This window comes from Euprymna scolopes, chromosome 2 (assembly GCF_053919585.1).
Source record: "Euprymna scolopes isolate OS-2025 chromosome 2, ASM5391958v1, whole genome shotgun sequence".
NCBI classification, from domain to species: domain Eukaryota; kingdom Metazoa; phylum Mollusca; class Cephalopoda; order Sepiida; family Sepiolidae; genus Euprymna; species Euprymna scolopes.
This window is the reverse complement of record NC_136483.1, coordinates 27,972,180-27,995,539: the sequence shown is the minus strand read 5'-3', so window position 1 is coordinate 27,995,539 and position 23,360 is coordinate 27,972,180. Positions and strand designations below refer to the sequence as shown.

Here is a 23,360-nt window from a genome sequence, read left to right as displayed (position 1 = left end):
AACAGTATAATAAACTAGTTAAGCCTGTTGTATCTGACAGGTAGACAGAAAATGTAAATAAATAATGTTAGATGCAATAACTGCAACTGACTTGCTTCTAATATCCAAAATGGCGGATGGTATTACGGTCTTTAAATTCTCCCACGGCGATTCCAAAACACGAGACGATGTGAACCAATTTTCTTTTGCTGAGTCTTTACCATCAAATACCAACGACACACTTTTGTCCTTTCTTCTGGCAAGTATTTTTACCTGGAAATTTAACAAAAACAGATTTTTTTTATTTATTACTAAGTCGTGATTTCAAAAGTAAAAAAAAATATTTAGGTGACATCAGCTAAAATCGAAACCGATGCATTTAAAGGTGGTGACTTTGTCATTGTACCAACGTGAAATGCATACAAACCAGTTAAAAATTAAAAATAAAATAAGATGAATGTACAAAAAGTTTAACGATTTTTTTCAAGTTTTCCCATTTTGACCCTTTTAACCGTATTTTACCCATAAAATAACGGCCTGTAAAAAGTCCAACCATTTAAGGCCCTTAGCTCTGCTCTGCGACTTTTAGGAAGAAATAGAGTTTGAAAATATGGAGACAGGCAGACAGGAAGACAGACAGGCTTTTATAGATTAGATTTAGGAGTGCAGATTTGTTTTGATCAGTGCTAAGATATTTGGAGTGTTTACACGGAGAAATGATTTCACATAATCGAGGTTAATCCTATGCTGTAGGATATTTTTAAACGCGACCCTCACGGGTGGCGGCGAATTAGTTTTAGATAGTATCATCCTTCGGAAAGAACCCATTATTTTAATTTGAATCAATTTGCTAAACTTCTGATCAAAATGCCTGAGTTATTATTTTATTCAAGCTATAAAAGTTGTAGAATATCTTGCCAAAAACACCCTATTAATTCTTTTTATCGGGTTTATAAACTTTTTCTTAGAGTTTTCTGGTCTTTCTTAAGTATTCATTTCCAATCTTCTTCATTTATCTTGGTTTGATAGTGTTTGCTTCCAAACCTCCGATATATATATATATATATATATATATATATATATATATATATATATAGTCATCCACATATAGTACTGTTTCGCTGTTTCACAGCTCATCAGTGCGGCTAGACATGCAACTACCTCAAGCCAGGATTTAAACCCGACTGCCTGTACGACAGTCAAGGCTCCTACCTACTACGCTATCGGCGGCTGCTGAGCGAGTCGTGAGTTTAACGATGTTTTGACATCGTCCGAACTTCTTAAGCTCGATTTGTTTACACAAAGAGCATCGCTTTATACGCCAATGGTAATTCGTGTATCACTTTTCAATATGCTCACCTCAATGTGAGATGCATATATATACATATGCACGTTATTTTTGCAAAGTGTCCAGTTTTCTCTATAGTTAGTTGGATGGTTCTGTGCATTCTGCTGTTTCAAATTTTCCCATGTAAACTTATAGCAATGCATACTTTTGCATTACAATGCCATTTTTATGTCCTTGTTGAAAATTTTATTTTATGTTAATCAAGACATTTTGTTCCTCTTTGTATTTTAAAAATAGCTTTAGGTCATTTATATACCCAAAATGGTTTATTCATTCTCTTTTATATTTGACTCTGTATCTAGCATTGTACTGCCTGAGTATGTTGTTGAGTGGCATCATGGCTATGATTAACAACAGTTGTGATAGATGATATAAATGTAAAATGTTTCTCTATATTCTTATTTCACCCAGATGTTCTTCTTTAATACTTAATTCTAATTTCCAGGTTTCTATTGGTTTACGTATTAAATTGATGACTTTCCTCAATATTTTGTATATACTTAGGCAATAAATAATCCATCTTTTAGGAGATTTTTTCATATTTAATTGCATTAAACCAATGCGATTGAAATGTTTGTTTTCCTTGATTTCACATTTCGCAGCACCCCTTTTCAATGACGCCATAATAAGCACCACCTTTTAACTTCATTATGTTCTACCAGAAAATACATCACGCGTCAATGTAACAGGTATGCACAGTTTCTTTTATTAAAAAATGAGCTCTCTTGTTCTTCAAAAAACTTGCTTATATGCAGCCAAAGATCGTCTAGCTTTCCGACGATCAGCTGGAATTCGCGTTAGATACTTTTATTTTGGTATAACAAATCATATATACCTATGTCAAGCTACGTTTGCAAATTTTCAAAAATAAAATCTGAATTTCGTGTGGACAAAGGTTTTATGGGGAAAATATACTGCTCCGAGCCGCTAAAGATACAATACTCTGTTAACGATATTAAATGTTCAATATTATTGAAATATTTTATATTTCAACAGAAGAAATAATGTTGGAAGATAAATTTTTAAAACAATAACAGAAGTAGAATTAGCGATGGGTCAAATATTTAAAAGCTAGTTAAGTAATTTATAATAAACAAAGGCGATTGTTACAAAAAGGAAATATTTGACAAAATAAGTGTTTGGAATTTAGTTCAGCAAAATAATTTAAGAATCATATTCACAGTTACCAATGACAAAATGATTGACTTTTTGACGCAAGTATGGCAGTTTTGTTATATCTAAACGCAAGTACGACAGTTTTGTTATATCTAAAGTTTTCTAGATCGGAAAAGCTGTCGGTTTACTAAGGATCGGCTTACAGATCGGTTGTCACTTTGATGTCAATGAAGACTCTAATTGACGCATTTTAGAAGGATGTAGAAACCAAGAGAAACGTTTGCAAACTCCGACAAGAGTAATATCAAAAAAATAAAATTATATAAGATATAAACTTTCGCTATTGTGTTTCTTTCGGAGAGAAGTGTTGTGAATAAGGATTATCTTCCCTTTGATAATCCAAGCTATAAAAGCTGCACGATTCCGCTCGTCAAGTAGAGGAGTAGTAAGGTTCTTAATTGGATAAAAGATTACTAGACAGAATCTCTTGTCATGTTTTCATTGCAATTTATTCAATTAAAAATGGAAACATTTATGCGACCGGGGCGATTTACAACAGATCCAGAAACCGATTCAACCGATAAGTGCTGAAAACATTGGCGGGAAACATTTCCAAATTCCATCAATGTTCTACATTCAGAAAGAACGGGACGTCCTATCAATAAGCGTGTGCTCCTAACCGACTCCATGTCGTACACAGTTTACGAAATGATCTCGGATTGTGTTACCCACTGAATGCTATATACATAAAGCCCAAAACTTAGATATTTTCTCGACACCTACTTGCGACTCGCCAACAAGAATCAGACGAAACATGGGACCATTTCATTAAGAAACTTCGGACAGTGGGCAAAGATTGCAACTTCTGCCCAATGACGGCATTAGAGACCCAAAAGCAACATATTTTAGACGTCTTCATTAGAGGTTTACGTAATGCTAGGTAAGACAACGTCTTCTTGAGAATAAGACACTTACACTTAGAACAGCTTACGAGAAAGCCTATGCTTCGAATGTGCTATACAGCAGTCAAGTTCTTATTTACAGCCAGATACCGTGGGTGCCCCGCTAAACTCATTTGTTCTTACTTCCCCCGTCATGATAGTCCGACGAAGCTTCAAAAACAATCGGTCATTGCCGCTTTAAAAGGGGTTCTTGCTATTTTTGTAGCTTATCTAAACACCTATGAGTTGCCAGAGATACTCGTTGTCGTAAATGTGGAAAACCTGGTCATTTTTCAAAGGTATGCAAGTATTCTTAAACCCTATACAAAGCCACTGGTCAAAATACATATGTTACCTTAGCTACCTCCCCTGACTGTCTTTCTAAAAACTATTGTAAAAGCGAAAATTAACGGGAGATCTATGAATGCTTTTGTGTGATTTGTGTGATGTCTTTCGGCGGTCAGAGCCCTCCAAGGTCACTGCGGCAAGCGGCCTCCAGTTGGGACGGTATAGGCGGCGTCGAATCAATAGACCGCTGTACCGTTTCGCTGTCCCTCTTTACACAGACAAGCATGTGGCGTAAGCTATTGGATTCACTACCTCTCATAGCGGTATAACCGGGGATCTGAGGTTCGTCTGGTACAGACTTCAGCCAGGTATCCAGCGCCGACTTGAACGATTCTGTTTTGCAGTTCGTGATCTCTCTGGTGTTACGTGGTAGGCAATTGAAGAGCGTAGGACCCCGGGAATTTAAACTCGATTCCCTGAGCCGTCGGATCCAGTTGTCCCTGGCACTGGTTAGGGGTGGTACCACACACCTTCTGCCACGTTTTGAGATATGGTGCTGTATACCAGCGTTGGGCACCTGGTTCTCCATCATACGCCAGGTATAGATGATTGAATATCTTTCTTGCCTGCGTTGAATCGATTTGATATTCAACGTATCCAGCGGTTGCCAATAATTCAATTGACTATAACCAGTTATCTTTCTTAGAAATGCTATGCTCGATACCGGGAGCTCAGAAAATTTTAACAAAGAAAGCTTAGTAAAAACCAACAAATTGTATTATATACCCCCCTCCCAGCAGGGTAACAATGGCAAACGCGTCATTGTCTGCACAAGTAAGTGATTATTACTTGGTGGTCTTACTATCTAATGACGTCACCTATAGAACCACTAAATTATCCGTAATGAAAACCTTTGTTGCGAAATGATACTGGGACACGATTTTTTGCAGCAATATTCACAGATTGAAATTCCGTTTGGCGGTTCAATGCCCGCATTGAAAATTTGTGGATTGGCGACAGCAAAAATCCAGTACTCGTCACTTTTCGAAAACCTAACTGAAAACTAAAAACCCGTGGCAGTGAGAAGCAGACGTTTTCTTATAATAAAAAAAAATTACTGACACTGAGATAAAAAGATTACTCGAGGAGGGTATAATTGAGCTTAGCAAATCACACTAGAGGGCTCATGTAGTTATAACCACTTTTGAAAACCATAAAAAGAGAATGGTTATAGATTACTCCCAAACCATAAATAGATTTACTCTTTTAGACGCCTTCCCACTACCCAAGATAGATGAAATAATAGACGAAATAGCTAAATATCGTATGTTTAGCACCCTGGACTTGAAAAGCGCGTACCATTAGATCGCCATTAGATCTAGAGACAAGCTTTCGAGGCGAACGACCGACTATATCAATTTCGTGGGATTTCTTTTAGCGTTACGAATGGAGTAGCCAGCTCCAAAACGATAGTTGACCAAATCATAACAGATGAGAGATTGGAAGGCACATTTGCGTAGATTGACAGCGTCCCAGTATGTGGCTATAATAAAAAGACGAAGAAAATCTAAGATGGTTCATGTTCGCCGTTGACAAATACAACCTTACTCTAAACGACGACAAATCATTGTTTGGACTGGACAAAATAAACCTACTGAGGTATACGATAAACAATGGTTTTAGGCACCGGACGCAGATCGATTAAAACCTTCACTCTAGATGCCTGTCCCTCACAATCGGTCTTCCCTTCGACGTGCTATTGGCATGTTTGCTCACTACTCCCAGTGGATTGCATCGTTCTCAGAAAAGATAAATCCATTAGCACAAGTAGAGACGTTTCCTCTGTCCCGTCAAGCAGTTGAGGCATTCGAGGGACTAAAAAAGGGACATTGCGAAATCAGCAATACAACAATAGTCAAAATATGCCTCTGGTTGTTGAAACGGACACGTCAAACTGTCCTATTGCTGCTTTTTTGAGACAAGCTGATCGCCCTGTAGCCTTTTTTTACACACCAGTCTGTAATTGAAAAGGAAGCCTACGCACTAGTGGAAGCATTAAGGAAATGGCGACACTACCTGATTGGACGCCACTTTAAACATATTACTGACCAAAAATCAGTTGCTTTTATGTTCAACTCTAAGACTACAAGCAAAATGAAGAATGAGAAAATAGCGAGGTAGAGAATTGGACTATCTTGTTTCTCTTTTGACGTCAGCTACCAACCTGGCAAGGAGAACTTAACAGCTGATACACTGTCAAGAGTATTCTGTATGGCATCAAGCAGGGACGAACTCCGAAAGCTACATAACAATCTTTGTCATCCGGAAATTAGTCGAATGGTTCATGCTGTGAGGTGTACAAACTTGGTTTCACAGTGGAGGAAGTAAAAAGGACTACAAATTCCTGCTGAACGCGCGTTGAAATAAAGCCCCGGTTTTATAAACCCAAAAATGGCGTTTTAATAAAAGCAACACTACCGTTTGAAAGACTCGATTTTGATTTTAAAGGATCGCTATCAAGCAAAACAAGGAACCGATATATATTAACTGTTGTCGACGAATATTCAAGGTTTCCTTTTGCCTTCCCTTGCTCAGGCATATCGGCTACTGCAATTATACAATGTCTCTGTTCACTAATCGCCGCCTTTGGAGTTCCTGTCTATATCCATTCGGACCAAGGCGCTTCTTTCATGTCAGAGCAGCTTCGAAAATTTCTTTTTTTTTTTTTAATTACATTTTCACCCCAAACAAGGCACATTGCCACTCAGGTGTAGGGGCTACTATCAAGGTCAGCAACTACGGGGGCACTATGTAGGGATTTGGGCAGCAAGATGTCGGTTCGCGTTGCACTTGACCTTCTGCATGTCAGTACAGTTAGGGAAGCATGATCCTGGAATGGAATTCCAGAGTCTAGCGGTTCTGGGGAAGGAACTACTGGAGTAGAAGGATCTTTTGCATCTAGGGATCTCTACTGTGTGGGGGTGGGATTTAGCTGCCTGTCGGGTTTGTCGAGGGTGTCTGCGTCGTGGGGGCAGAAGTGTCTGCAGTTCGTCAGAGCACTCACCATTAAAATACTTGTAGAACAATCAGAGGGATGCAACGTTTCGTCGATGGGACAAAGGCTGAAGCTTAGATGCCAGTTCAGGGCCTATCAGATTGGCGACTCTTTTTTGAACCTTGTCTAGGAGCGAGAGACTAGTAGTAGATGCACCAGCCCATACATGGGCGAATGGTGGCCTTATAGAGATACAGGATACTTTCAGGTGTCAGTAGTTTTCTATCACTACTACAGGAACGAAGAGTAGCTATAAGCCGGATAACTTCCTAAAACCCAATTTCAAACACAGACACATATATATCTTATTAGTAAAGATGTAAAAGTAAGGATTTATTTGAGCATTGAATTTACAAAGTACTTACTTTATGTATTGGTAGATCATACCAAACATCAATCAAATTGCTTCGAAAGAAATCCGAACAAAGAGTACGAATGCATTTCTCCGGGTTCCAGCTATTGTAAGTTCCAATACCCAAAAAGGAATCAGCAACATTAAATTCACTTCCGCTCTTCACGAAATACATTTTAAACCAGTTGTCATCTGTAAGTTAAGTTTTTTCATGATTAGATAAGTATTTAGTGATCCACACAGGGTTGTCAAAAACGGAATTTGGCTGTTCTTTGAAGGTAAGATTTGCATTGTATTTGATTATAACTGTTTATAAATAACTTTTAAAGGAAACCCATTTATTTTGCTATAGTTTACTTGAATTTTGAGCGGAATTTCCAGAAGCAAATCTCAGTTTATTTTAATACTATACATAATTGAACCGATTACTAACTACTGAGTCAGTTGAAGAGACATGATAATATAAAAAAATAAAGACCATTCTAATCATGACGTATGTTTATGTGAGGATGAGAAGACAGTGCTAGTACAAAACAGTAAAATTTCCAGTCGTGGTGAATGTGATTAGTCTGGATCTGGATCGATCAGTGCATTCGCCTTCTCGTCGCTTTAAAAAGGCGTCGTCTGTGTCTGGCGCGCAGTTTGAAAACTAAGAAAATATCTAAATCATAGGTTTCTAATGAGGATCGAACTCAAAACATAAGAGAAACCAACCGTCCATGTTACTCAATTAGAAAAATGTGAGTTTTCTGTATTCTTATTGGTACAAATGTGTTTCAAAGTAAGAATCAGAAAATAAAATTAAATAACATGTCTTGTGATTGTGAGTCCTATTATTTTATTGATTGTAGCAATAAGTCCGTTATATTTTTTTGTATTTATAAGGTCAGATATGCATTTTAGAGTCAACAGTTAGAATATAAATAAATAGTGCCTTGATCGAGTTTCAATCCTCTTTGATGACGATTCCTGGAGCACACCCACATTTATGTCACGCTGTTTAGATGTATAACCATCAAGAACGACCTAGATTTTTTTTAGCTAGGAAGGATCTGAGTCTATTAAATATTCATCCAACACTAAAATATGAATTATTTTTCATAAGAAGACCTTCATGCTAGACTTGTTAGGCTTTGGAGATATCAAGCGCTACCGACCTAGCTTTACCTGCTTTATTTAGTTTATGGTATATACTTTCGAAGTTAACCGTGAGAATATTTGCTGTAGAGCAGGACTGGTCTATACTGTTGATCATAAAGTTGTTTAGAATGTATTGTTGCTTAATGTTGGATTATCGCTAGATTGCTTCATGGTTCAAGGATTTTAGTGAATAGAGGGAACTGATGGAAGGAGTCGTAATTTTTTAGGTCGTGTCCTTTGTTCTTGAAAGCATTGATATATCACTGAGGCAATTTTTCAGCTTTCGGGGAAGCAATTTGTAATAGAGTTTGGAGAGTCCAGAAGCCTTTTTCTTACTGTATCTCTATCTCTATCTCTACTATAATATAAAAGTCACTTTGTGTGTGTATGAGTTTATTCCTCATAGGTTCCGAAACATTTCATTTAATCTTTTTCAAATTTCACACAAAGGTAATTTATATTTCTGGCAGTGTTCTTAGATTTGTTTTGTATAGAAATTCATCCGATAAATATCGAAAATCGAGAAAATCTGATTTTGAAAATAGTTTTTATTATCTTATAGATAAACATAATTTTTACAAGGAATATTTTACGTAACACCGGTGTAACCTTGGCCGTGATAACGTAAAATATTCCCCTGTACAAATTCTGCTTTTTATATATAAGCGAAGAAAGACTATTTTAAGATTGTCAAACCCAAATATAAGCTGACGTGATATTGTAAGCAACACAGACGGAATCTGATGAACGACATTATCATTATAATTTTTATTTTTATTTATTTATTTTTGAGAATTAGTCTACTGGGCAAATTATTCTTCGCAATATATAATGATCAATAGAGGATTGATTCCATAATAATACATACGCAATTTGCATGAATTAAGATATAATGTTTAAGCGTACTGTACAACCGGGCAACGCCGGGCGTCCAGGTAGTCAACGATCATATCAGGTACACATGCTATGGATGTATCAAGGTTTTTGTGATATCCAGGACATAGAAAAGTATAGTGACCAGATCATACTGTGTAATTTCCATCTTTAGTGGTACATTTGGGGGAAACCGATAAGGGAGTTTAAGGCGAATCACTGAGCGAACAGCTCATTCTTATTAGCTGTTTTGCTAGTGATGTTTGGTTTGATAGTGAGGAATTATTGCCCATTGTTCATGACGCTCTTATAGATATTCAAGAAATCATAATTGGATAGAGTAAGACTTACTATAAAATTGAGGTTGATTTTCACGATCCATGAGACTATTGGTGAAAGGAATATGTGAAATAAACAGTTTTTAGTAACTAGAGAAACCAAGTCAACTTCTGTAATCGACATTAAAATCCCCTACATGATTTGAGAGCTCACATCTAAGCACAGTATTTCACCATACGACATAATCAAGCAAGGTACAGTGCTAGGTCGGAGAGGAACGATAAAAGGATTATAAGTAACAAACTTTATGCTGTAAGGGTAAGCGAAATCACATGTAGGCATTCTTATCTGATTCTATGTTCTTTAGTCTAGTTTAGTATACTTGCCAGGAACTTTACGGCAGACTGAGAGGTACTCTGCTATGTCAAAATGATTAGATAATATTCAGGAGCGCCGATTAGTTTCGGTTAGTGCTAGGATATCTGGAGTGTTTACATGGGGAAATGATTATTGATAAAGATAAGTATAAGAGTTGGACCCAGAACTGAGTTTTGTGGCATGCCAGCGTTGATATTTTGATGACTACTTGTATAAACCTATCTGAGAGAAAGGATTCGATGGTTGAGAAGACATTTCCAAATATTCCATAGCTGCAAATCTTTTATTCCGAACCCTATCAAATGCCTTTGATATTTGAAGAGCTATTTCTCTTAACTGTTAATAGATTACCTGATCCTATGTAAAATTACAGTTAGTACATCAGCTACAAATCTCGTAGGACGGACTGGTCACTATACTTTTCTCGTAGGACGGACTGGTCACTATACTTTTCTATGTCCTGGATATCACAAAAACCTTGATACATCCATAGCATAGAATTTTGCTTCTCACTGGGTAGATTGTTTTTGCTAAGGTGGTTGATAATTTCTTAATAAATAAATATTTTCTTAAACACGGATTGAAATCACTTACTCATGACAGACTACTAATTGGGCTGTACTGAGTCTCTCAATCCTTCTTGACCCTCTTCACTTATTTGGTGTGGTGTCAGTTTATGGTTACATATACACACAAAAAGGGGGTGGAAGGCAGGGGCACATACGGGTACTTTACAATTTTACCGTTTCAGTTTTCAGGATTCCATATGATGTTCTTTTGTATTTTACATCTGTAGCTGTTTCTTATGTCCAGTTTGTGCCTGTAATTCGTGTGTGGCGTTAGTATCCGCATTTAAGGGGTTTTCTTAACATTTCTGCAGTTTTTATCCGTTGTATCCGCTCAGGCATCCCTCTGAATTCAATCTTTCCCATTATTTTTTTCAAAATTTTTCGGTATTGTTCATAATTCTCCTACTATTAGTGAGCTTATTTTTACTTTCTTCATTTTCCAGATTCCTTGAGCTCGCAAGACAGTTCCGTGTATTTGCTTCGCTTCTCCGTCTCCTTGATCTTCACTCTGTGGTTTGCAGGAACAGCAAAATCTACAATCTGGTAGGACTTTTCCTTCTTGTTTGCTGCATGAACTTATTATGCGGTTTATTGTTTCGTCTCTTTGTTCACAGAGTCTACATTTGCTGTTTACTGTGTCTTGTTGATCCTTGCTTTGATGTGGTTGGTTCTAATCGCGTTATCTTGTGTGACTGTTATTAGGGATTTAGTTTCCATGTTTAGGTTTCTATTTTGTAGCCATTTCCAGGTGTTTCTCATCTTTTGTAAGTCATATGAATCGTCTGTGTAACTCTTTCTCTCTGCATTTTTCTTTGTTCATCGTTCGTCTCTTCTTTTTCTATCTTGTTTGTTTCTTCAGTGTCTCTTGTTGCAGTAATTTTTCGGTGTTCTACATTATGTATTTTCTAATTTGTGTGTGTGTGTGTGTGTGTGTGTGTGTGTTATTTACAGTCTTCTATACAAACCTGTCCTCTTCCTCGGTCTTCTTTTTCACATAGATTCGCTCAATACTATACTTTACTTGTAGTGCATAGTGCATTGTCATGAGTTTTCTAGTCTCACTCGACACCCGGTACTGGGAAACAAATAAATAATCAGTCGATATCCGGTACTAGTACTGGGTTGGTCACTGAAGTGTGGTGTCTGCACAAATGCTGCACTCAGATTAATTGTCCTTAGTCAATAGAGGGGAAACCCATCTATACTAAGCCAATTTTATTTTTGCAGAATCCCCTTTTGAGGGGAGCTGGTTACGTTCCACATTAAACTGACCTTGTGCCACATTTTGTTTCGTGGGAAGCAAATAAATAACGAGTTTTCTAGTCTCCTGGACGAGATGCCTCAGTTCTTTTTTGATCCAATTCATGAACGGTCCAAAGTATCTTACTAGTGACAGTACCCACGTGTTTAGTTTTTTAATTAGGTTTCTACTATATAGTTTAGTTTCGAGGAGTTATCTTGTTCTTCTAGGTATATTTTTCCAATTTTCTTTTTCATTTCTGTTGCTTTGGTTCTGTCTGCTTTCAGAACTCCCGAGTATTTGTAGCTATAATGTCCAACAAGTGCCCTCATTTCTGTTTGCTTCGGATAATACCATATTTTCTGGTGCTTTCAGTTTTCCTCTCCTCATGGCCAGTAGTGTGCACGTTTCCATACCGAATTCTATTCGAATATCCTGGCTGAAGATTCTGGTTGTGTTTATTAGGGTTTCTAGTTCTGTCTTTGTTTTTGTTTTTTTCCAAACAGTTTCAGATCATCCATTTACATTAGATGGTTCATTCTTTCATCTGTATTAATGAATTTGTATCCGGCTTGGTATTTTCTTAATTTATTGTTAAGGGGCATCATGGCTATGATGAACAGTAGTGGTGATAGGAAATCACCTTGAAAAATCCTCCTTTGTATTTAAATCTCAGTTATGTATTGTCCATCAGTTGTCAGTTTAAGTCATCATGTGCTCATTGCATTTTCTATCAAATTGATTATCTTGCCTGGCATTTTGTACATTCTCAGGCATTCTATTATCCAGGCTTGCGGGATCCTGTCATACGCTTTCTTATTGAGGAAGCTTCTTCAGTCTTTGACAGACTATGGATACCCATCATAGGGGTGACTGTGCATGAAATATTATTTTTTTTTGTGGCAGGATATACACAATCTCCAACCACACCTCTCCTGAATCGACATTGTTAAATACCAGTGTCAAGTGGAGTGTATGTTCAGGACGACAGGAAACAAATGCCGAGATAGGTGGAGAGCACATAGAGCGCCTAGAATTCCCAAATGGTCACCCATCTGGTACTAACCAGGCTCAACGTTACTTAACTTGACCTGACGAGAACCAGAGTGTCAACATGATTATTTTTATAACGAGTTTTCACAGAATTCTCTTTGAAAACAACTTCTGGTGTGCCCTGGAGTTTGTGTGACAACAAGTTTCTCCATATTTTCATTACTTCGATACCATTTGCAAATTTATTTATCGCAACAACCATTTACCATTGATTTCTCGTTGATAGTGGCCATTGGTCTTCACTGGAATTTGAGAGGCAATAAGCCTCCCCAAGGTTCCAGTCCTCTTCACACTCATCTAGAGGCGGTCTGGTTAGTGCTTTCTCTCCTAAATCTTTCCATCTTCCATGACCCTTCGACTATTTGGTTTAGTGGCAGTTGATCTGATGCCAAGTCTTTGAAAGGGCGCAAGGGAAATTCAGGGGAAAAGGGAAATGGAGAGGGAAATAGAAAGGGAGGGAGAGGGAAAGGGAGGAGTAAATGGAATAGGAGCTGAAAACGGAATGGGAAGGGAAAGGGAAAGGGGAAAGAAGGGGGAAGGGAGTGAAGAAAGGGAAAGAGAGGGGGAGGTAAATAGTGGAGGAAATGAACGGAGGAGATGAAGCTGGAATGTATCTAAGCATCTGATTATCAGAATTCGATTTTAGCAAATTGTGGAAAACTAATTTTATATAAAAAATAAAAGAATACGAGTACTTATTTAATTGTATTGAATTTAGTATGAAAATGATACGTATCGCGAGCAACTCACCTTCTGTTTCATAATAAGTCGTTTGGTTAAAACCAATCTCCACTTTCAGTTTGTCCATTATGGAGTGGAAAATCTGACATTTACCATTTGTAAAGCTCCAAATGTGGCAGAAGGTCTCCAGTGCACACAATCTGAAACATTTGTTTCGATCCGTCCAGTTCGTCGGTTTATAAAATGGCTCAACACCCGCTTGAATAAAAATATTATGTCCACCTGGAAGCGTTTTGTGTTCATTTATAGAACACTCTGCTTTCATGTAACTGGTAAATTGCAATAGAATAAACATGGTGTAAAAGATGTGGAAACCGTTTACGATTTCCATCGTTGAATCTGCAATAGAAAAATAAATACGAATTCAACAGAGGATTAATAAATAAAAAGTGGAATAAATCTGATTTGCTTTGCTTCGTTTTGTCGTTTATGCTCGTTGTAGCTGAGAATGAAAGTGCTTATTCATTATACCAACATATAAGTACTCAGTATGTTCTTTTAGAGCTGTCGACTTTCATATAACAGGAGAATTGTAGTAGAATATACAGGTACAGCAGCAAAATAAGATATATTTCGTAGATTACCCCAAATCGCTTGAAGGCAGAGCTCAACGAAGTTTCCGGTCACAGTTATGGTCTTTGGTGTGATTTGAAGTGAGGGCCACATCATTCCACCTCATATCTTCGAAGTCGGCTTGAAATTCAACGCCAAAGTGTACTTGGATGTTCTGGAGAGTGCAATCGGGTAGCTGCTGGCAGACCCTGGGTGTAGCATCAGGATTTGGCGCTGGCTCACAAGTCCAAAGAGACCCATCGCATAAAAGATTTAAGTAAGGCAGATAGTTTGTGAGTGATGATGAGAGGTGTGGAAGGAGTAAGGAAGTCAGAACTCTAGAATTGATTGGCCAGATAAAGAATTTCATGGATAAGGATAATAAGTACACAGTTTGATGTCAGTGTGGGAACTGTACACACAGTTATTCGCGGGGAACTGAAGATGTGGAAGATTTGTGCAAAATTTGTCTCAAGGATGCTCAGAGAATATTTTAAAGAAAGACGTTTTCATGACAGCAGGGAGATGGTGGAGGTGATCAATTTATATTCCACATTTCTTGATACTCTGGTAACCTGTGATGAAAGCTGGATCTACTGCTATAACCCAGAGACCAAGAGACAGAATGCTCAGCGGAAGCATGCTAGCTCTTCTAAATCCACACAGAAAATTATGATCATCTGCTTCTTTTTTTTTTTTTTTTTTTTGACAGTACGGGCATGAACGATATGAATTGGGATCCTACTGAACAGACAGTCAACATGGAATACTATTTTGAGATTTTAAGGGAGTTCAGGGAGAGATTCCGTCGGAAGAGGCCAACACTCTTCAAATCACGTCAATGGCATTTCTGCAAGAACATTACACAAGTCCACAACTCCATCCTTGTTACTGATTTTCGTACTAAGATGGGAATCATGACAGTTCCTAATTCTCTTTGTAGTCTAGACCTTCCTCCCTGCAATTTTTAATTATTCCCTAAGCTTAAAGTAAACCTTAGAGGCTGTCGTTATGAGACAATTAGGGAGATGAGAGAGGCTGTGACGAGGGTCATTGATATGCTCACACAAGAGGACTTTCATGTGGCCTTCCAGAACTTGTTGGTACGATACAGCAAGTGCATTGCAGCCGGAGGAGATTATTTCGAAGGGGACTAGAGTTTCATGTGTGTACTATCAATAAAAGTGCCCATACGAAAAAAGTTTTGAAACTTATTGAAGACACCTCGTACCTTTTTATCAACAATTAGCAATTTCGCTTGCTTACACCGTGATTTCTTACATTTCTATCGAAGAAAATCGAATATTTCATCTTATTTATTTTTTTTAACTGTAAAACAAACCATTTTTATATGAGAATATTTTTTAGTCCGTTCTTTTAATAATAAATAAAACTTTTCACTGAGTATTTCAAAATATTTTAAAGTTAGAAGCATTTTTCACGATAGTTTTTTTTTTTTATTTAACTAAAACGATGGATGAATTAAAACTTAAAGTTTGTTTGTTTTAAAACATTTCAACTGTAAATAATTTACATGACTGAAATGGGAAATGAAATAGGAAATTCTCTATTTTCTTCCGAGACATACGAACACAAATTCATATAAAAAAATTCATTAACTAATCAGTTTTAATTAAAGTTTTGATATGAACTAAAAATAAAAAGTACATTAAATTTTAGTTAATATATTTTCTTGTTTTATCTTATAAATAAATGGGTACTTCACGGGGAACGTAAACCCTGCATAAACGGTGTTTTTATTTAATAATTGCTCCCTGAAAGCGTTTTCTTTCACTTTCTTCGTATAAGTCTCAGACTTTTTTTAAATAAGGCGTGTATTTATTTATTTTTTTGAATTTTTTCGTTTTTTTTGGGGGGGGCGGGTAAATTTGATTCATACTTTTATTCTGTGCTTGTTTTTATTTTATTTCATTTTAATTTTTTATTATTTACTTTTTATTTTTTTTTATTAAATTATTTTTTCATACATATTTAATATAACAATATTTTATACATATTAAAATAATGTCCCCTGCATCGCCAACAGAAGACGCGAAGTGTTATAAATGTGGTGGGCCAAACCATTTATACAAAGACTGCCGAAACAGTGTGAAGGACGCACCTGACCGAAGGATACGAAGACGCATGCGTTACTACCGGTACAAAAAGTTGGGCCACGTAGCGAGAAGTTGTCCGAGAAATGGGCAAAGGGAATAAACTATAGTGCCAGTCGTCTCCCCACATCGCTGCTAAACAAGCCACTAGCGGTGGTGAGCTGCGCATCAATGGGCGTGAGGGCTTCGCGCTCGTAGACACTGAGTGCACACAGACTTTTGTGCGCAAGACATGCTGTGATACATGGAACGAGATGAGGGTCACGGTGCTGATGGTTGGCGGAGGTGTTCTAGCCCCTTGTAGAGTATGCATTACCCGTGTGAGTATCGTCGATGGATCATCACCAGCCGCCGTGCAAGACCTGACGGTGAGCTGAAGCAGGTCTCGCTCTGAAATGCCCCTCTCAACACAATGCTCATGGAGGTCCTTACCTGGGTACATGAGAAAAACCCAGCGTGGGGTCGATGATACGTCGACGGCCGAGACCTCAATGTTTGGGTTGATGCAAGCTCTCTTACCACTGGCGTGTCGCTAGTCCATGATGGGGCTGTGGTGAAGGATGCTTGTTGGTTACAACCAGAAAAGGACTCCAAGCATATAAATCTGGCAGAGCTCTATGCCGTCATCAAGGAAATAAACTTGGCAATCCTGTGGAAATCCGCTACCCTGCGACTGTTCACCGATTCTGTCTGCATCCACAAGTGGATTTCAGATACCCTTACCTGGAGGACCAGGGTGTGAACCAAAGCCACGAGCGAGATGTTCATCCTACGGTGGCTTGACATAATCGTGAGGCTGGTACAAGAATACGAATGGAGGAGTCCCTAGGCATATCCAGCCTGAACAAAGCAGACTGTTTGACACGGGTACCCCAAAGATGGCTTGACGACACTAAGAGAACCATTGAACCCATACAACTTACCTGCGCTGCGTTCGTGAACCCCGTTCAATTTTATCGAATCAAAAAAGTCCACTAGCAAAGGGATCAAACGGACCTTATATTTTGTTAAGTTGGTTGATTCAGGAGTGCAGAAGGCAGGCGTCAGGAGAGTGGTCAAAATCTGTGTGGCTGGCCAATCATTGGACCCAGCACCCGTTCGCTGGGAGAAAGAGAAGCTGGAGGTGAGGGACCACTGGAGCTGGCTGGCGATAGATATTACCCACCACAACAGCGAGGATATCCTGATTCTTATTCACTACAGCCCATCCAAGTTTGCGATATGGCACCCGCTGCCCCGGCAAGATACAACCGCCATCATCCATCAGTTATAAAGTGTTTTCCTTGAACGAGGCCCACCAACAGAAACACTAATCGACAATGGCACAGCATTCACCAGTGATCAATTCAAAAAGTTTTCCGATGGCTATGGATAATGCTTGCGGTTCCGATGTGCCCACGTACAGGACTACCAAGACGATCGTAGCCAGGACGCGCTGCATGGTGTCTGAAGCGGTCCACGTGTACAATATGACCACGAAGGATTATATTTCATCCTCCACAGAGCCGGCCAACGCATTGTACAGATAGCCCGTCAGGGTAAAAGGCATAAATATCAACCTGTTGCCCGAACTGGAAATAACCGGAGATAGGCTGAAGAAATGGGTATTTCGTCTGGATTAAAAACCCATGCGGCAAATTTACAACGAGGTACTAAATCAGGGGCGTCACTAAAGTGATGCGAGTCGACGGCATGCCCCGTCACGTTAAGGACCTGCGGCTGGCAACGCTGTTGCAACCACCTCTGGATGACACGAGCGAATCAGAGTCGGAGATCAGTGAGAGATTGCTCTGGTTCGCACCAACTTTATTCGAAAGTGACTCAGACATCAGTAGCACAGTTTTTTCAACCCACAGACTGCGGACGAGAGCACAAGCGAAGATCAGGCGTACGTCATCCTCCCCCACTTTGAAGAAGCGCCTGGCGGAGGCGATCTCCACCTCCATGCCATTTCTGTGAGATCGGGGGATGGGGAGTAGAGAAAGCTTACTGCAAAAACATGCTCATGTCTGCTAGAAGGAAAATGAAAAGATCAAAGATGGCGACCGTGGGCTTTTAATGCACCATAAAGTAGGTTGCTGGAGGGAGTGGGAGAGAATCGTTTAGACTCGCGTAGAGTAAACATCAGCAGATTTTCTGAACGTGTTTACATTGGATTTGAAGGCAACAATATTGTAGTCGGTGAAGAAGCAAGCCAGCAGAACCGAGTGCCATAGGCGGGCAGTTCTAAGAAAGAAGCGTTTGCCCTGTGTAGAGTAAACAGCGTCGTGCAACTCAGACTTTTCCGATTCAATGGGAAAATCTAATTTATAAAACTCAGCATGTCTTTCTGACTCGAATTTTTCAAAGTACATCCTCTCCGAGACGTAAGGTTGTAGAGCGGTGTGATTGGAACCAAGTGTTACATTTTTGTGAACCGTTCTTTTATGGAGTTTTAGACCGTAATGTTTTTACTAAAGAGTAAAAATTGTAAATAAAAACTGGAACTTGGCAGGCATAACACAAAGTGCTCTTGTACGCATGCTCAAATATACGGTTATACGTTAACGTCGGTTTATTTTAAACTGCCGTATATTTTTTCAGATAAGACGAGGTACAAAATTGGAGCAAATTTTATTAAATTTATCATGTATTAGTTGCATAAGACAACTGTTTAATCACTAAACCAAGTTTGTTTAGCCTAGACAGAGATTGCAACACCCGGTATCTTATGAAATATTGTTTTTACAGATAGTTTTTTAATTAAGGGTCGTCTTATATATATACGGTATTTCTCATCCGTCATAGTTCAAATGATAACGACTTAGGTTGAAGGGCTAAATGTTTTGGTTTTGCTTCTAGCTGATGGCGCACAAGTTATTTTTTAAATCACTACAATATAATAATCAATAGCAAATTGCCTCTATAATAATAATAACAAAATATGCAAAAATTTAAATATAACATTTAAGCGTATTTTTCGACCAGACAATACCGGGCACCCTGCTATTATTTTTCATAATATTCGAAATAACTGATATCATACATTTTTCGTTTGTTATAATTTATTTTGAATGTATATAAAATTAACCTTTTGTGCCTACCTGTCAACAGTCTGAAATACTTTTGACCAGAAATTCCCTTAGATCTTGTCATTGTTCTGTATGAAAAGAATGCACAAAGTTTGTGCAGAAAGGTTTTATATTTGAGCTATGAGATTCGAAAACAGTTCAAATATGTTTAGTACTAGAAATCAAATACAACGATTAAACATTGCATTAAAGTTCAATTCATTTTTTTTTAATATTTATCTTTTTAGCGTCTTTATTTAATCACTGCTTCTTTGTTTCCTAAATTTATAACTGCAGTTCCTTGAACTCTTGGCTAGAATAAATGTCATGGTACAATCCACTTAAAACTACATCCCAACTTCTTTTTCTCCCAACAGGTCCCGCCGTTTTGCTTTCAGTCCTAAACAAATCAGAAAACAATTGATCTTACCTCACCGTTTTTTTTTCCGTAATTATTTTTTGGCACGTCAGGACGCCAGTTCGCCAAAAAGTAAGCCACGCGCCAAATTTAATTCCGTCATAAATACAACTTTCTACAGAAAAAAAAACTTATTCTTACATTTTTATTTCGCGAATAAACCTAAAATTATATATTAAAAACCGCGTTTATTATTTTTAAAATCCAATAACGGAGTTGAAGTCAATATTTTCGATTGTAAAACAAACCTATTTCTTTTTTTGATAATTTCAAGCAAGTAAAATATTTGTTTATTTTCCTTAATATTAAGTTGTGATTTGGCTTTCAAGCGCAAGATGCGTATTTTATTTTATTCATATATATATATATATATATATATATATATATATATATATATATATATATATATATATATATATATATATATATATATTAGCGCTGGGGCGATTAATGTAAATCGGAATCGGGAATCGGAAAAAATCAGAACTTTTAGGGGTATCGGAATCGGAAAAATTTGTGCCTAATCTAAATTTTTATCCCAAAAACGATTCTTTTAAATTTTTAAACTTAATTATTCATTGCTTGTACTGATGATAAATCTTTAGTGTTTTTAAACTATCATTAAACAAAACACTATAGACCATGATAACATCCAAATGGGATGTAAACAAAACAAAACTTGAAACTTTTCGAAAATTCGCCAGATAACCTCTAGAAGAATGCCGTTTATTTACAGGGTATCGAAATAACTGTTTCAAATTATAGAAATATTTTGTCAAGAAAAATACTATCAAATATTATTGCTAATTAAATCCAAACTTGAATATAAAAAGTGTTGTTTTTTAATCTTTGATTTTTTTTTCTGGGTTTATGCTTTTGTCCAGTTAGGTTTTGTCGAATAGATTTTTGTCTGCTCCCTCACTCAGCATTGACAAATATGACAATCGATGGACAAAAGGTGTGAAAAGGCTTAGCTTTGAATTGAATTTGAAATGAATTTGTAAATTTTCATGCTTCTGTATGAAAAACTTTTAATATTCAATTTTCTTTGATTCTGCCTGTACCATTTACATCAAAGACTACAAAAATTTGCTAACATAAAAATGTAAGTGTATTAAAAAAAAACTATTTTTAAAAATATTCAAAATATGTTTCATGATTTGAAAATTAATTACTAACATATTTTTTATTTATTTTTGTTCAATATTTATTTCAATGTAATGCGAAAATTCGAATTATTTTCTTTGTAGAAGTCAAATATATTCTTTTACTAGGTAAAAGAATAACTTATCTTGCCTTTGGTAACTTTTATTGGTACGGTTTCTACCAGTGTATTATTTTATTTTTGATTTTTGAGTCATTATCGAGACATCAAAGTCACGTGTCGGCCATTTTTCTTGTTCTCATATAATACCGAATAAACATGCTTTTCTATCAGTACTTTATTTAATTTTCAATTTTGGAGCAATTATCGAGGCTTGATTATGGCTCAAATAAGACCACCATTTTGTTTTTAGTTTTAACTCAATAGGTTTTACACTCTCGTTATTTCTAAGAAAAAAAAAAGAACTTTAAAATAAGTTATAATGCAATCAACAAGAAAAAATATCCAGATAATTCGAAGAGTAGCTTAACTAGCCTTTCGTAACATTTATTCGTTGTGTATTTATTTGTTTCGCCCTATTTTTCTTAGTGATTCAGAAAAAAATCATCCGCCAGGTAAGAAGAAAAAAACAACAAAAAATAAAATTAAGAATTTAGAGTGTCTATTTTACATGTAAATTTTACGTAAAATGAGCCTCCATATCTGAGTAATTCTAGCGTTTTAGAGCAGTTAACCAAAAATTGCTATAGTAGCTATGTTCTGTGCATTTTGTGTGTGTGGAAGGATAATTTTTTAAGTGATAATGTACGGGTTTTATTAACTTACTAGTCAAACTTAGTGTTGGTTGTAAAAAAATTTAATGAACAACCGTAATAATTTATAATATGAAAGCACTTTTACTTTAAATATATATACTAAACTGATCCTACACTCTAAACTCTAAGTTAGTTTGTTTTTTTTTGTTTTGTTTTTTTTGTCAATATGTTCACATAAACGCCTAAAAATGTTCTGGGTGCGTGAGTTAATTTATATGTGATTCTATTTACTCGTCACCCTCTCTGTCGATGGCAGAGTTAGACACAAGGCCAGTTTTTAATATGGGTAATCCAGTTCTCTCAAACGGAGGACTCTGGATTGGAACGATAATGAAATTTGTCTCAGTTTAGAAGGATTTTTCATTGAGAGCAGACATAAAGGATAAAGTGTAGTATCAGAACTTTGAAACTTATTTAACAAATTAGGCACAATACAATCAAAGGTGTGGAAAAGTGGAGGTCGTTGGTCATTCTCTATCTTACACTACCTAGAATCATTTCAGTTATCACAATACCGCATTTACTCTCGGGGCCATGATATTTACAATATCGCTAATTTTAATTTGGAAAATAGATTTTAAGACCGTTCTGAAGAGGGACTGTATTCGGTTTGAAAAACGAGTAATATTTAACGCTTTCGGAAAACAATAAAAAATGACCGCGATGTCTTGGAAGACTCGATAATCGCGTCACAATAAGAAATAAAAGAAAATAGTGGTAGAAATCGACCCAATTAATATTACTGTGACATTTATTGGGTGGGTTTCTCCCACCATTCTGTTTTATTTCTTATTTTGAAGTGATTATCGAATCTTCCAAGACATCGCGGTCATCTTTTCTTGTTCTCCGAAAGCGTTCAACATTATCTGCTTTTCGAACCGAATAAACATTTTACATTAAATAAAAACACTAAAAACGTATCCAGTTAAGTGGCAAAGTAACTTATCTTGCTTTTGATTATATTTATTTGTTATATATTTGTTTTTACCAACTTTTCCAATCTTTGCATATTTTTTTTTTTTTTTTTTTTTTTTTTTTTTTACATTTTCACCCGAAACAAGGCACATTGCCACTTTGGTGTAGGGGGCTACTATCAGGGGCAACAGCTATGTTACTATGTTGGGATTTGGGCAGCAAGATGTCGGTTCACGTTACACTTGAACTTCTGCATGTCAGTACAGTTGGGGAAGCAGTGGCCTGGAATGGAATTCCAGAGTTTAGCGGTTCTGGGGAAGAAACTACTGGAGTAAAAAGATCTTTTACATCTAGGGATCTCTACTGTGTGGGGGTGGGATTAGCTGCCTGTCGGGTTTGTCGAAGGTGTCTACGTCGTGGGGGCACAAGTATCTGTAGTTCGTCAGAGCATTCACCTTTAAAATATTTGTAGAACAGTCAGAGGGATGCAACATTACGTCGATGGGACAGAGGCTGGAGCTTAGATGCCAGTTCAAGGCCTATTAGATTTGCGACTCTCTTTTGAACCTTGTCTAGGAGCGAGAGACTAGTTGCAGATGCACCAGCCCAAATGTGACAGCAATACTCCATACATGGGCGAATGGTGGCCTTATAGAGGTACAGGATACTTTCGGGTGTTAGTAGTTTTCTAGCACGATAGAGAGAGCCTACCTTCCTCGCAGCGGCCCTGGCAACGCTTTCAATGTAATTTTTCCAACTCATGTTTCCTGTGAACGTTAGGCTAAGGAGTTTGAAAGATGTACTCTAAGATAAAGAGTCGCTGGCCATTGCTATTTGTGGCAGAGAAGGTTTCTTGTAATTATTGAAGGAAACAAGCTTAGTCTTGACAGCATTGAATGTGACCATCCATTTTTGTCCTATTCCACTACAGATTGAAGGTCATCTAGTGTGTTTGCCATTTGTTTAGATATACGTTCATTTGTTTGCCTGTCATGTCTGTTATAGAGTGTTGTGTCATCAGCATATATACCCATCTCAG

At 37.2% G+C, this 23,360-nt stretch overlaps 1 protein-coding gene across 1 annotated transcript in view; it reads right to left on the bottom strand.

Moving 5' to 3' along the window:
- The window catches only part of LOC145241451 (uncharacterized), a 35,519-nt gene that overhangs the window by 4,801 nt on the left and 7,358 nt on the right, over positions 1-23,360 (bottom strand). The window contains exons 2-4 of the mRNA XM_080104429.1: positions 13,362-13,691; positions 7,093-7,271; positions 92-252 (exon numbers count right to left, since the gene is read on the bottom strand). Coding sequence (XP_079960555.1) covers positions 92-252; positions 7,093-7,271; positions 13,362-13,683 — 662 coding nt within the window. The 5' untranslated portion in view covers positions 13,684-13,691. The remainder of the gene's footprint in view (positions 1-91; positions 253-7,092; positions 7,272-13,361; positions 13,692-23,360) is intronic.